This window comes from Thamnophis elegans, chromosome 4 (genome assembly GCF_009769535.1).
Source record: "Thamnophis elegans isolate rThaEle1 chromosome 4, rThaEle1.pri, whole genome shotgun sequence".
Classification (NCBI taxonomy): Eukaryota; Metazoa; Chordata; class Lepidosauria; order Squamata; family Colubridae; genus Thamnophis; species Thamnophis elegans.
Genome location: NC_045544.1, coordinates 114,068,070 through 114,082,245, shown reverse-complemented (window position 1 = coordinate 114,082,245; position 14,176 = coordinate 114,068,070). Strand labels below are relative to the sequence as shown.

The 14,176-nt window shown below is 40.3% G+C and overlaps 1 protein-coding gene across 1 annotated transcript in view; it reads right to left on the bottom strand.

Annotated features, from left to right (window-relative positions):
- Positions 1–875: 875 nt before the first annotated feature.
- OTOF (otoferlin) overlaps positions 876–14,176 on the bottom strand; it is a 191,155-nt gene continuing 177,854 nt past the window's right edge. Inside the window, exons 39-47 of the mRNA XM_032216294.1 lie at positions 13,898–14,068; positions 12,453–12,613; positions 11,645–11,787; positions 10,165–10,253; positions 8,659–8,757; positions 4,545–4,786; positions 3,950–4,128; positions 2,619–2,719; positions 876–1,056 (exon numbers count right to left, since the gene is read on the bottom strand). Of these exons, the coding sequence (XP_032072185.1) occupies positions 876–1,056; positions 2,619–2,719; positions 3,950–4,128; positions 4,545–4,786; positions 8,659–8,757; positions 10,165–10,253; positions 11,645–11,787; positions 12,453–12,613; positions 13,898–14,068 (1,366 nt within the window). The remainder of the gene's footprint in view (positions 1,057–2,618; positions 2,720–3,949; positions 4,129–4,544; positions 4,787–8,658; positions 8,758–10,164; positions 10,254–11,644; positions 11,788–12,452; positions 12,614–13,897; positions 14,069–14,176) is intronic.

The following is a 14,176-nucleotide window of genomic DNA, read 5'->3' as shown; positions in this document are numbered from 1 at the left end:
GATTGAGCAAGAATTGCCTGCTCTTTTTATTTAATAATTAGGTTTTGAAGTGTGTCAATTTTAGTTTATTTCAGTTTAATGTGCACCTCACAACAAATTGCAAAGAAGGAACTAAAATGAGGAAAATAATAATTTGCCTATGAACTGAACTCATATCTTGGGGCTGTTGCAGTTCACATTCTTGACACTACATTACACACCCCGACAAAAGAAAATGACAGCTTATCTTCTTTCGTTGTCTGAAGCTAAGAAGTTGCTAGTTATGTTCGTGCAAAACCTTGGAAGGGCAAGCCTTCATATTTTCCACTGCAATAAACTGTTACACTGTCAGGGAAGCAGGGGGCAGACTCTTTTCTTAGTAAGGGAAAACTGCAGCATCAGATTCCAAGAAAATATGCCAAGATTTCTTAAGTAGCTGATCACTCCAAATATAATATGAACAGAAATGCGTTGAAATTTCAGCTTTTGGGGGAGATACACTTTGTGATATCAGCAAAGGAAGAAAACAATTAAAAAAAAACCCAGAAGGAGTGGGATAAATGCAATCCACACAAAATGGAATCCTGGTTGTCAAGGTAATTCCATTTAAGATTAATTCGTACGTGGAGGACACTGAAATTGAGGTAACAACAAATAAATGTGAGAGGGGAGGCATTAGGTTGTTGAAGAGACTGAAGGACAGTGCTGAAAAGAACTTACAGTGAACCTTGGGAGGGAGGACACTCTTCCTTTTTGAAGTCATAAAGCAACAATAAAGCAATTCTGGATATTTTTTTAAAAGGAAAAGATCCAAAAATACACAAGGAAACTACGAAACAGAAATGAAAGGCTATTTCTGACAATCAGGTCAGAAATGGGAGAATAGGGCAGCTGTCTCATGCTCCCAGAAGCTTCTTGACCATATAACCAGGCATGGAGTAAAGGAAAAGGGCCACCATGATGAGAAGTAGAAGAGCCAGGACAATCTTGATAATGAGCCATTTGTAACGGGTACAAATGAGGTATCTGATAGACTTGAGTGGGTTCAGGAACCAGATGAAGGATGTGTCTGGACGACTGAAAAGGAAAAAGAAAATATCTAAGATTAATGGGGATAATTGTTCTTTGAGATGATTCATTCAACTTTTGTCTACAACTTACCATCCCAAGAATACCCACTGTTCAATAGCAAATTGTTTCTTTAAATATATCAAAGCTACCAAAAAAAGCAAGATTTGGCACCTTCTCATATATCCTATTGTTGGCCTGATGACACAAAAAATTCTTGATGAGACGCTAAATCAAACACAACAACAAGCCTTGTTCATCACCCACCAGATACTTGACAAATCCTTTTGTGTCAGTAAAGGTAAGGTACAAGGGTTAGAAAGCTATCCAGACCTTGGTGGCTACTAGTCGTTAATGCCAAGCTAACAAAAATGGTTTTATCTTTTGCAATCTTGCTTCAGAAGCCCCAGTAAAGCAGCTTGTCATCCATAAATCCTTGACAGGATGTTGGGATGCAATTTTCATAACACAAGGCTCAGCCATTTGGAAGAGTGTAATGGGCTACTCAGGTTTTGGAGGGATTTTTGTGAGCTAGAGGTTTTCTGAATTTCCTTTTCTCCTCACCAAGAATTTTTTTTCTTGGATGTTTAGGACTTGAATGTTTAATTGCATGGCTTGTGTTCAAGCCTAATTCCATTCTGCAAGAATCTGATACAATCATCAAGAAAACTATCTCTGAACGTGTCAAACCACTCAATCAATAACATTAGCAAACCCTTACACTTTTGGATAGAAGAACATGCATTCTAGTAATAGCAAAAGCACAGACTTATATGCTACTTTACAGTGCTTTACAGCCCTCTCTAAGCGGTTTACAGAGTCAGCATATTGCCCCCAACAATCTGGGTCCTCATTTTACTCACCTCGGAAGGATAGAAGGCTGAGTCAACCTTGAGCCTGGTGGGATTTGAACTACCAAATTGCAGGCAGCCAACAAGCAGCAGAAGTAGCCTGCAGTACTGCCCTCTAACCACTGCGCTACCAGGCTCATTCTACCTTGGGTATTATAATTTGCAAACTATCTATTATCCTCACTTCAGCTAGCCTACATTTACAATGGACTTATTGTGGCATTAAAATGATACTGTAAGCACGAATAGGTGGAAAAACAGAAATACCCTGGGCAAAGAAGGAAGCCTACTCAGGCCCCGAGAAGTTTCTTGACCAGATAGCCAGGCATAGAGTAAAGGAAGAGGCCAATCATAAGGAGCAAGAGAACGAGGAGAAGGATTTTCAGCAGAAGCCAACGATAGGTATGCCAGATAAAGTAGCGGATGGACTTGAGAGGGTTCAGGAACCAGATGAAGCTGGTATCTGGGCGGCTAGGGCAGGGTGGGGCAACGAGAAGAGAGAGGCCAAAAACACACAAGTAAGAGAAAGACAGAACAACTGAATGGAGTCATGGGGAAGGACGGGTGATGACAGTAGAGGCAGTCTAATTTTGCTTTCTGCCATAGTACCGTGTGTTTATAAACTTTCCCATGGCCTCCCCAATTCAATATCCACACAGGATACAGGGAATCAGCCTGCTTGGATATCCTTGCTCCCATCATCCTTTCCCATGCACTCACTTGGGTTTTTCCAATGGGTCTGGCTCATTACGAGCCAATCCAGCTGGACATTTCTCAGCTTCCTCAGCTGTCAGTAAATGAAGCTCAGCTTCCACTTTACCCTGCAGGAGGATCAAAAGATCACAGAGAGGGTTACCTTCAGAATGAACAAGGCTACATTTTTTGATAAGATAAAGATACAGGTGAATTTTTTTTGTGTGATAAAGAAGGACATTGTATAGACCTTTGTAGAGAGTATGGAAATGATCTTGATGGAAATATTTATTTATTGTTACTTTTATAAAAGCAAGCATTAAAATCAAAGATACATGCGGTGGGATACATGTAGAGTGGGAGGGAAGGTGAGATCTGTTATTAATCAACCACCTCCATTGCTCTGTTCCCAAGCTGTCTTTAGGCCCTTACAAAATGATAGGCGAGTTGGGGCACACCCCACATTGTTAAAATATCCTAGCTCTTAAATACTGCTTCACAGTGCTTTACAGCCCTCTCTTAAGTGGTTTACAGTGTCAGCATGTTTTCCCCATCAATCTGCGTCTTCAGTTTAGGATGGAAGGCTGAATCAACCATGAGCCAGTGAGAATCGAACTACTGAACCACTGGCAGCTGGCAGTCAGCAGGAGTAGCCGGAGGTACTACATTTAACAACTACTCCACCATGGTTGTTATGATAGCCTTCATAAATGGCTCAGACACCTTCCTAATTCACAGAAATATAATATAGTATATCATATATTAGATATAATCACAGAAATACAATAACAGAAAGGGGAAGAGGTATAGCACAATGACATGTAATATAGCCCATCTCAATAAAATTATTTTTATCCTTCCTTTGGAGATTATGTCTTGATTTAGTCTACCTGGTAGCACTGACATCAAATCTTGCAAGTCTTACTATGCACCTCCTCCCCTTTCTTATATTTCTCTGAATGTCTGAGCTACTTACAAATGCTATCTGCCTATTGTGGACTTAAGGTATTTTACCCTATGTTGATTTGGCAATAGAGTATGCATGTCTCCAGCAAGCTCATCTCTCTACCATATTCATCCCTAACACCTACCCATTAACATGAAGAATTGGAAGGAAGCACTGAGCTATTCTTATAAAGTCACACAACCTATTCCTTCATCTATCTTGTGTGAGTTGTCCTTACTTGTGAGCTATTGCTCATCTCATAATTTTTTATCGTTTCTCTGGGCCTCTCTAGGGACTTTCCCTTTCACTCCTACAATCTAGAATAATCTTTTCCCAATTGTCTTGGCTCTAGGTTTTCCCATCTCTCTCTCTCCTTTACACAGCAATGCCAGGTCCCCCACATCAACATTACCGTCATCTCCATTTCATCATTCTCATTTCGAGCCAAAAAGGGCCACCAGCCCTTCACCCTCTTCTGCTTGAAGATAGAGATCATGGGCACCTCTATTTCACCAGTTCCCATCTCCATGCTGCACTGTTTGGCTGTCTTAGCACCACGCGGGAAGCGGTTCAAGTCAAGCTCAATGCCTCCTATGGGAGTATGAAGAGAAGGGAAGAATATTGAAGAGTCCCTTAGCTGTGAGACAAGGACTGCTGGAGATAAATCAGAATATTATAATCTTCTGTTTTTTTTGGCTCAACTTTTAAGTTGAAAAGGAGCATGATTTATAAGACCAACTTCTACTTTTAAAGGAACATTCCAAAATGCTAAAATTAATGAGTTTCAGATTAACGTATGTCATTTTCATTTTAATTGGTGCAAGTTTGATAAAATAAACTACTGATGACAGCCCCACAGTCTTAAATTCTGCTTATTACTTATTCCTGAGAGGATTATCCATCAACCCCTATGCCAGCCCATCTTCAGTTCCAGTTGTATTTCTGATCCAGGGAACATCCGCCTTCCAGAAGTTAAATCTGATCAGCAATCAAGGCCTCCGACATACCAAGGAAGTCATCAGCAGAAAAATGATCAGCATCCCACACTTGTAATGTGAGTCGGGCTGGAATCTTGTATTCAGTTTCATCCCAGGAGAACATAGACTCTTTCTTAGAAATAACAATCTTTTCTTCAGCTGCAAGGTAGTCGAAAGGAAAGATGTAGCGCCAGTTGAAATTGCCCTCTCCTGTCAGTGAGTGGTAGTGGACATCAGTATCCTGTTTGTCTTCTTGCTGGCCCTTCAACCACCTGCATGAACAAAAGCAAGGAAGTTGATAAGAAGAAAGGATGAGATTGGGGGTGGGGGGAAGGGAACCCCAGCCATATCATTGAATGATTGAGTTCATTCTGGGTCAACTCAATCAGCAGTGGAGAGGGATGGCAATATATAGTTTGGGAAGATGGAGAGCTTTGCTTGCAGGGAGACGGAGGAGAGCATGAGGATGTGGAGTGAATCTACCTCCAATTTAGTACCTTCTCTATGGGTGGACTTCAAGTCCCATCATCCACAGCCAGAATGATAATGGGCAATGACTAATGAAAACCAAATACTTTTAAAAGGAACCAATGGAATATAGATGTAACTTTAGTGAAAGAACACATGAGCCACAAAGGGAGAAAAAATCATAACCATGATTAAATGGAAAGTGTAAGAAAGAAATTTGGAAGATTCTAAGATTCTGTTGTTATACCCTTCAACAATAGAGTAGCCTTCCTGTAATCTCTGAAGTATCTGTTTCCTGATTTCACCTATCTCACAGAGACGAAACAGACTGAGGAATATTGGATTTAAAAGTCTTCTCCCTGAGTGTCACTCTGTGTTGTAAGTGACAAAAAGTAGAGGCAAAGACCTCAAAATGCATCAGTCATGAACTTCAGAAGTCCAAGTGACCCAGAGATAACTCTGAATGAAGGCAGTAAAATTGTTATTTCACAACATCACTCCATTGCTTAATGTTAAAGTGAACTTTTATATTTTAAGTAGAATTCATACCTATTCTACAGAATTTGGAATTGTTTTCTTAAGCAGAGAATGGAGATAGAAAGGAAGTACTGTATTTTCTATATTTTTTCTTTCTCTCGAGTTGCCTCTCATGGCACATGTCAAGAACATTTCCCATTGGAATTCAAGGAACAACATTCATTTGGGGATTCCAGAAGTGTTATATTTTAATTATGAAACAACCTTGCCTTCCAATACAAACAACCCTCTGAACCTCCTAATAAATTCTTGGACACTAAAAATAGTCATTTTTCAGCTTTAGCCTTGAAATATTGCCTTTATAACCAATGTTGAGTTTATGATGGTTTTCAGAAATGACAGTCAAATATCAGGAAATTCTGTCAAATTATTTCATAGATTTCCCCAGGAGTTTCATGCTGAGCATTTGCATGATTCTGCTTGATACAGCTGAAAACAGACCATGTGCTCTGTGAGGTTGATTGTTCCATTGGGATGAGATTATTTCTGCTCAAATGAAATGCTTTGCCTGACATGTCCCCAAATGATTGTCCAAAATGCGCTTCCCATCCTCCAGAGCATGCAATAGAGAAGCAAGCCATCCTTGTTCAATGCTCCCATCCACACAATCTCCTTGCCAAGCCAGGCTTCTGCCTCTTGACTGAGAATTGTGGTTCACAAAAAGCAGAACACCCACACTACCACTTCAATTTCCCAAAGCATGCAGAAAGGCAGAAGACAAGAACACTCCACATTCAGTCTGAAAGAAGAAAATCAAAAAATCAAATCAAATCAAATTTTATTATTTGTATGCCGCCCTTCTCCGGGAGGACTCAGGGCGGTGAACAATTCAAGGGGGGAAAAGGGGAACATAAAAAACAAAATACAAATAATAAAAGTAAACAACAGTCGCACAACCATACATGTCGAGAGGGGAGGGAACTCATCACCCCCAGGCCTGCCGGCAAAGCTAGGTTTTGACGGCTTTTCGGAAGGCCTGGAGAGAGGTGAGGGTCCGAATCCCTGCGGGGAGTTCATTCCAAAGGGCCGGAGCTGCTACAGAGAAGGCCCTCCCCCGGGTGGTAGCCAGATGGCATTGGCTGGTAGATGGCACCCGGAGGAGGCCAACCCTGTGAGATCTAATGGGTCTGTGGGAGGTAATTGGCAGCAGGCGGTCTCTCAAGTACCCAGATCCAATACCATGAAGGGCTTTATAAGTTAAATCACCCTTTACGTGTGTGTGTGTGTGTGTGTGTGTGTGTGTGTGTGTGTGTGTGTTATTTATCTTAGACTGGGTTGTTTGGCAGAAGTGCATCTAACTGGGAAGGTGTAAAACTACATCTGTGAAATGTTAGGCTGTATCTTGAATGGAAGGCATGTGGTGCCCCTACCCTCTAACAATCAAATCACTGGACCATCATAAATCCCAGCAGCAGAAATCTTCAAACTGTTCTGCTGTACAACAGGTGACTGGGCTTTTTTATTATTCCAATGTCTGGAGACCACAGTTCATTGGACTGTGCAAATATGGAAGAGAAAATCCAAAATTACTAAGCGGAATATTTTTTAAGTAGAAAAAAACTCTAAATAGGATTGAGTACATAACCCATTCCTGTTTTGTTTTGTATTTGTCCTTTTTAGAACCACCTAAGACTAAAAGTCAAAATCTTCTCATTCTGGTGCCTCTACCATAAGAAGGGTCAAGGAAAAAGAGACCAGGATCTTCTCCCTCTAGGATCAGCCCATGAGTTGCTTCTGAGTTACTTAGATATTCTGCAGAACAGTTTATACTAAGCCATTTGCTTAGTTAACAGAAACATCTAGATATGCCCACTTCATTTTTTTACTTTTGTTTTAGATGTTTCTGATCACTTGTCTTTTCCTATGAAGATGTCTCATCGCAGTTGAAACTAATGATCAATCTATTCCAGGATTGTTTGTCTCACTGGCATTAGCTAATCAGACAGATCTCATACTTCTTCTAGGCTTCTCCCTCCCTCCTCTTTGACATCTCTTTGATTAGATTCCTTATTGTAGATCCTGGCTTGCAAGGAATTCTGCTTCCAGACTTCCCTACTGGCTTAAATATGAGTGAATGTGCATGTGCACTGGAGCACTGACAGTTCCACACATATATGGATGAAAATGTCCCTCTTGATGATCCATAAAGAGAAGACGGGGGCTATATATCAAAATGATGTCCAATTGTTTTCTTTTCTGTATAAGTCACTGGTTGCTTTATCATTATGAGATTCATTGTTTTCCTTCTACTCAATATATCATGTGTTCAACAGTATTCTGGTCAAACCAGTGAAACTATATTACAGCTCCTATGTCACATAAGTTGGATTGGCATGCACCTAATAAAATAACTCAAGGGTTCCTTACTTAGAGACCATCAGACAGTTTCATTTTTCACTCTGTGATGCACAAATTTTCCAACACTTGTTCACATTTTTAAGTGTGCACATAATGTAGTTGGACATATGAAATAATACTTTGTAAAGAGACTATTAATAGATGGGAAACAAAATAAATCAAAACAGCAAAAATACCTTTAGATGGTCCAGAATGCTCTTAGTTCACCACAGACTTTATTTTGCTAGGGGAAATTGCTTTGAAAGCAGTTCTTTGGCTCTACCAATATTTGTACTTCCCTACTTTATGGGAAAGTATTGGTAGAGCTGATGGAGCTTTATGGAATTCTTTATGGAAAACTAGGAAGGTACACTAGGCAGATGTAAATGGTGGTACCCCTACCACAGGAGTTACAAAAGATCAAAAGTAAACACCTCTGTGCTTTCTCTTGCTCAGATAGTTCTGCCTCTTGGATGGGCTGAGCAGTAAGTCTTGGTCAATGACTCCTTACCATGACTGACTTCATCACCTTCAGGATACCCTCGCTGATGTTCTCAGGAATTGCCAAAAGCTCACACCTAGCTATCACTCACAGCAGACAGTGGCACACAAGAACAAAAACAACACAGAACAGAAGAAAGGGGCAGGAAGCAAAGTATCCATTACTTTGCACAGAGCAGATGCTTTGCCTAGGAAACAATCAGCCATTTTCTGCAGAGACCTGAGAGCCAAGCGGCACCAAAATCACAGAAAGCTCACACACAGAATACCCAGCTGGCCTTGAGGGGCCGCATGTACATACCCCCGGACAAAAATGTCACTGGATTTCTCGCCAGTGAAGTAATCATCATCCTCCAGGACTACCTCATCAGTGTTCCAGATTATTACTCTAAGTTCATATCTGACAAGGAGGAAGGAAGGGAGAGAGGGGTGAGAGGAAGGATGGAGGTGGATCTTGAGGGTATAAAGTTGCCAATAAAAATAACGTGCATATACGTTTACGACATCCACCCCCACCCAGGAAGATTTGAGTTGCTTGAACAAGAACATTATATCTTGGGCTTGATTAGTTTCCTCTTCAGTTGTTTTAGACTTGTAACTGGAGTTAAAAAGTATCCATGGGACTCTTCAAATTCAAAGTGATGTTCGCCCCCTGCTTCTCCAAAGAGACAGCAGAATTCCTTTGCTTTTAGTGACTAAGAACAGGCCAGTATATGTTTGGCAACATAGAGTGTTTGCTATTAAATAAGCTTGCGTTAGTCAGAATAGGGTGGGGACTAAATGACATCCTATTGATTTTGTCCATAAACCAGGCTCTAACATGGTAAGGTTCAAAGTCCCCATGCCTTGACCCAATCCATTTTGTTTTTGAGATGTTGTTCCAAAACAGTGTAATTTCCCACCGAAGTTTAAGGTGGGCATCTGGGAAAAAAAGTCATTCTTACTTACACTGCTTCCTTATTAATCTGTACAGAGGTAACTTTCATGTAACAATCTAAGATGAGACTGTCAGAAAGATATAGGAGTACGTGATCATCTTACCTTTCTCATATTTTAGTAATAACAATGTTCTCTCTCTCTCTCTCTCTCTCTCTCTCTCTCTCTCTCTCTCTCTCTGTGTGTGTGTGTGTGTGTGTGTGTGTAAACACACATTCTAAAACATTTAGAATAAATTGTTTATTCATTTGCAATTCATGAATCAAATGCAATTCATGAATCAGTGACCATGTTTAGCTTTCTGCACCAAGTGAAATAAAATTGTGGCTACTTAAGAGTCGCCTTAAAAGCATTAAATTCTTTTTTTTTTCTGGCTCAGGAGGAAGTTTGAACAAACATTGGAGCCACTTTAATGGATAGTAGAAAAGGCTGAAATCATACATGTGAAGCATAACAATTAATCTGTCTTGTTCCATCAGAAAAGTCATCTCCAAAGTCTGTGCAGAACCTCACAGCTGAATTCAAAGCAGTGCTTTGAGTTATAGGCAGGGATTCTTGCGGCAATTCCTTAAACCAAATTCATCTTTTCCTCAGAAATGCATCTCTTCCCAGATGCATCCAAATGATTCCTGCAGAATCAGTTTTTAAAAATGCTATAAACATATTTTCCCCATCCATTCAATTATATACAAAAACATTGATGATTAATTATCTCTCCTCTCTCTCCTATTTCTCAGTTCCAGTCATACATTACTCATCCTTTTCTACATTGAAAGATGTCTTATTTTTCCAGCATGCACTGACCCCATCAAACTTAGGGCTTCCCAAGTAGAATCCCACCCCCCTCACCCAAACTAGGGCAAGGCATTACTTCTTTGGTTTCCTTGGTGAGATGTCAATGGCAGGGCCTGGTGCCGGCATGTCCATCGGGAACATGTCCACCCATAACTCCAGCCGTCCCTGCAACATTGGAAAGACCCAGTTATTGGTTCCTGATGCCCCCAGGTTTAACTTCTTACCACTGGATTCCATTTTCAGGCTCCACTGCTTCTTTGTTTATCTTACCTATTATAAACCTCTATTCATCCCAATATTTTATAAACATGCGATTATCCAGGTGATTCATTTTGAATTAAGAACAGTGGGGCAGTTCTTTGAAGTACATAAGCTGAATTCAAAGGGAACATCCCTCCTTTATTGCTTTCTAGGTCCAGCAATTAGCATTCAGAAATACATTGTTTCAGAACATAGAGGCTCTAATAAGTAATTCACTCATATTCTACCAATCTATTCAATCAACTGGTGGCTCATGGAACACGTGTTCTTTCGGAGAAACTTGTTACCAGTAACCAAGTTCACACTCCTAATTCCCACCTTCTTGCCACTGAACAGTTGACATATTAGTACACTAATGAGCTAAACAGTGGACACTCCTTCTACCCAACTGATTAACACTGAGAAAATTGTTTCTTTAAACCAGGGGTGTCAAATTGGCAGCCCAAAGGCTGGATGCAACACACGCAGGCCACGCCCACCCCAGCTCCACAAATGGGAAAAACATTGTGAAATGTCACATGACAGCTGTGTGACACCACGACACCCATACTCTAAAGGGTTACTAAGCTCCTTTACTTCTCAGCATCAAAATGAAAAGAACAAGAAGGTATAGTAGCTGTACCAAGGAGGACTGAAGACATTTCCAGCCTATAGAATGATGTCCTTTGTATCTCTAAGGAAAAAGCTACTATGCCATCCAAAAGGTGATAGTAGTGCACTTTAAGACAGCTCTGAAGTGAGTAACTTCAACTCCTATCCAAGCTTTGTATAAAGCTTCTCTAATGTGTTAGCTATGCAGGATGAAGAACTGCTCCCCTTTAAATCTAAAAGGACTGTACTCCTCCTCCTAGGTTCAGGCTTACAAGTCCTATGTTGGGATCAATTCCAAAACCCACGAAAGGAGACAGTTTTAATGGATCTGTTCCTAATATTGACTCAATACATTTCATTTACAAATGAAAAAAAAAGAAAGAAAGGACTCCTCTACAACCAGTGTGGACTTCTACTCAGAAAAGATTATAATGGTAAAACTCTTTCCAAAGAGTTTTTAGAAACTCCCTTTAAATGATGAGCATCACAACATCTTAGGCTTGTGTCAATAGTGAAGTGATCAGACTCACAGGCATTAAGAAATGTCATAGGTTTATGCCAAGAGGGTCTTCTTCAGTGTAATGCTTAGCCTTTACAAGAAAGAGTATAAGGCACAAACAGACGTTATAGCAGAATGCAGATACAATTGATGTGCTAGGGCCAACAGAACAGTGTATGTGGGGACAATAATATTGCTAAAGTACCTGCTCAATGCCTGGCTTGTCTGGGTTCAGCAATGGCCTTGTTTCCACATGCTCAGGCACTAATTTGCAGCCCACACGGGGGATTTCCTCCCAGTGGTGCAACACAGTCAGTGCCAGATGCTCATCTGTCTGCTTTTTCTGACCTGCAAGCATGGAGAAGACAGCAAAGACTCGGAGGCAATGAAAGAATGTAACCAAGGTTGGTCTTGTTATTTATTTATGCCTCTCTCATCCATATAGATACTGGGCAAGGTACAAGTTCAAAAACCAAACCACCCCATGAAAGCCAAACACAATTAAATATACCACAATAAAGGATTATATTAGCAAAACTGTATTTGAATAATGGGGTTCAAGTAGAATGAAATTAATCCAAATTTTGGGTTAAGATTAATGGAAAGTTTTCACATGCATCTTCTGAAAATTAAATAAATTAGTGTAATGCTGCTGGTATATTGAATAACTTAATTTTATTTATTAATCCCCAGAGGAGAAAGAAGATAAAGTGAGTAACAGACAGTTGCCTGGATATCTCTTTCCTTCATACCTGAAACTACTGCATGGTCTCGCTCTCAATTTATCATTTCTCCAATAATTGTGGACATTTCCAAATCCATCTTTACAGCCACGAGAGGGAGGTTTTTGATTTTTGGAAGATAAACCTTTGATTCTCAGGATTCTGAATTCTATTTCTACTTCTAAAGTCAATATTTTTAGAGTATAATACCACAAGTTGGTTATAAAATAATACAAGGTTATGCTTCGTAAACTCATACACCATTGAAGTGCCTTGATTTTCAGCCCTTACCATTTTCATCCTCTACTTCAGTGGTGCCGGTGAAGACTCGATTGGTCACCTTCACTCTGCCTCCAGGGCCATAGTGGGGACCATCAATTTTTCCTTCTTTACAAAGCTTGGATAGGATTTGGGTAGGCTTTTGGGGGTCTCTCCACATATTATATCCATATCTGTGGGGAGAAAGGTTGTCAGATCAAGTCCTCAGGTCTGTAAATTTGTAATCCCACCTTTAACATACGCTCTTTTGAAATCAGGATGCTATTTTAATAAGATTATATTAATAAGTGGAAGCGTTATTTATGACCCTAGAAGTATTTTTTGATATAGCAATAGCAATAGCAGTTAGACTTATATACCGCTTCATAGGGCTTTCAGCCCTCTCTAAGCGGTTTACAGAGTCAGCATATCGCCCCCACTGTCTGGGTCCTCATTTCACCCACCTCGGAAGGATGAAAGGCTGAGTCAACCCTGAGCCTGGTGAGATTTGAACTGCCGAACTGCCGAACTAGCAGTCAGCTGAAGTAGCCTGCAGTGCTGCTGCATTTAACCACTGCGCCACCTCGGCTCTTATACAAATGAGACCAAGATCCAGTGGTGAAATTAATTTTTTTTAACTACTGGTTCTGTGGGTGTGCCTTGGTGGACGTGGTTTGGTGGGCGTGGCAAGGGAATGATACTGCAAAATCTTACCATTCCCACTCCACTCTGAGGGCAGCCATAGGTGGCATTTGCTGGCTCTCCGAACTACTCAAAATTTTCGCTACCAGTTCTCAAGAACCTGAAAGAACCTGCTGGATTTCATCCCTGCCAAGACTTCATCTTAAACAGGTGTGCTATATCTGGATATTCTCGCTTGCATCTGAACACTACTTACCTCAGCTGACTACACATGATAGACAGAGGGGATACAGCTAATGCAGTGGTGGGTTGCTCCCAGTTTGGCTGAACCGGTAGTAGTGGTGGCAGAAGAAGCATTGAGCCTGAGTGCGCCTGAACCTAGTAAAAATATTTGCAACCCACCACTGACCTAATGCCTCCAATATGAAAAACAAGTGCTTTATCTGTTAAATTAGGCTATATGCATCAAAATCCTATTAGATTTTAGACAATTTTTTTTCTGTCCCTTCTATCTATCATGAGCAGTCAGTGTTGGATTAATATGGCTAACAGTATGACTTGATGAAAAGAACTCCCTTTATTCCTAAAAATGTTATATGTTTGTTTCTTAAAATACTCAAACTCACATGGCAGTTGGATCGATAAGATTTCCTAAGACTCAGGCAGGTTTGAAAGTCAGAGATGTGATTTATATCTTTCCAAAGAGTTAGGTATTTTCTTATTAAAAGGTAAATCTATAATTTGAATGAGAAAGGGCTGGCTTTTGGGAGTATCATTAGAACATTATTTTAACATTATTAACATTTTAAAATAATGAGAAGGTTAACAATTCTTACAGAGCATAGTTCCAAGAAATGCCACATGTTGCTCTGTGCTTGCTGTAATATCGGTTCTCCAGATCTATCTTTGTCTCACCAATCAGATCATCTGAGCCCACCAAATCCCAATCATAAATAGCCACCGTCAACATGGATTCCATAGGGAATGTAGCCTCAATATCAAAGGATCTATATGGGAGGAAACAGGAACAACAGCAATTGGGATCAACTTTTCCATGAAATGGAGAGTCTTATGCAGAAACCTAAAAGACACCCTTTGGCTATTTTGAAGAAAAT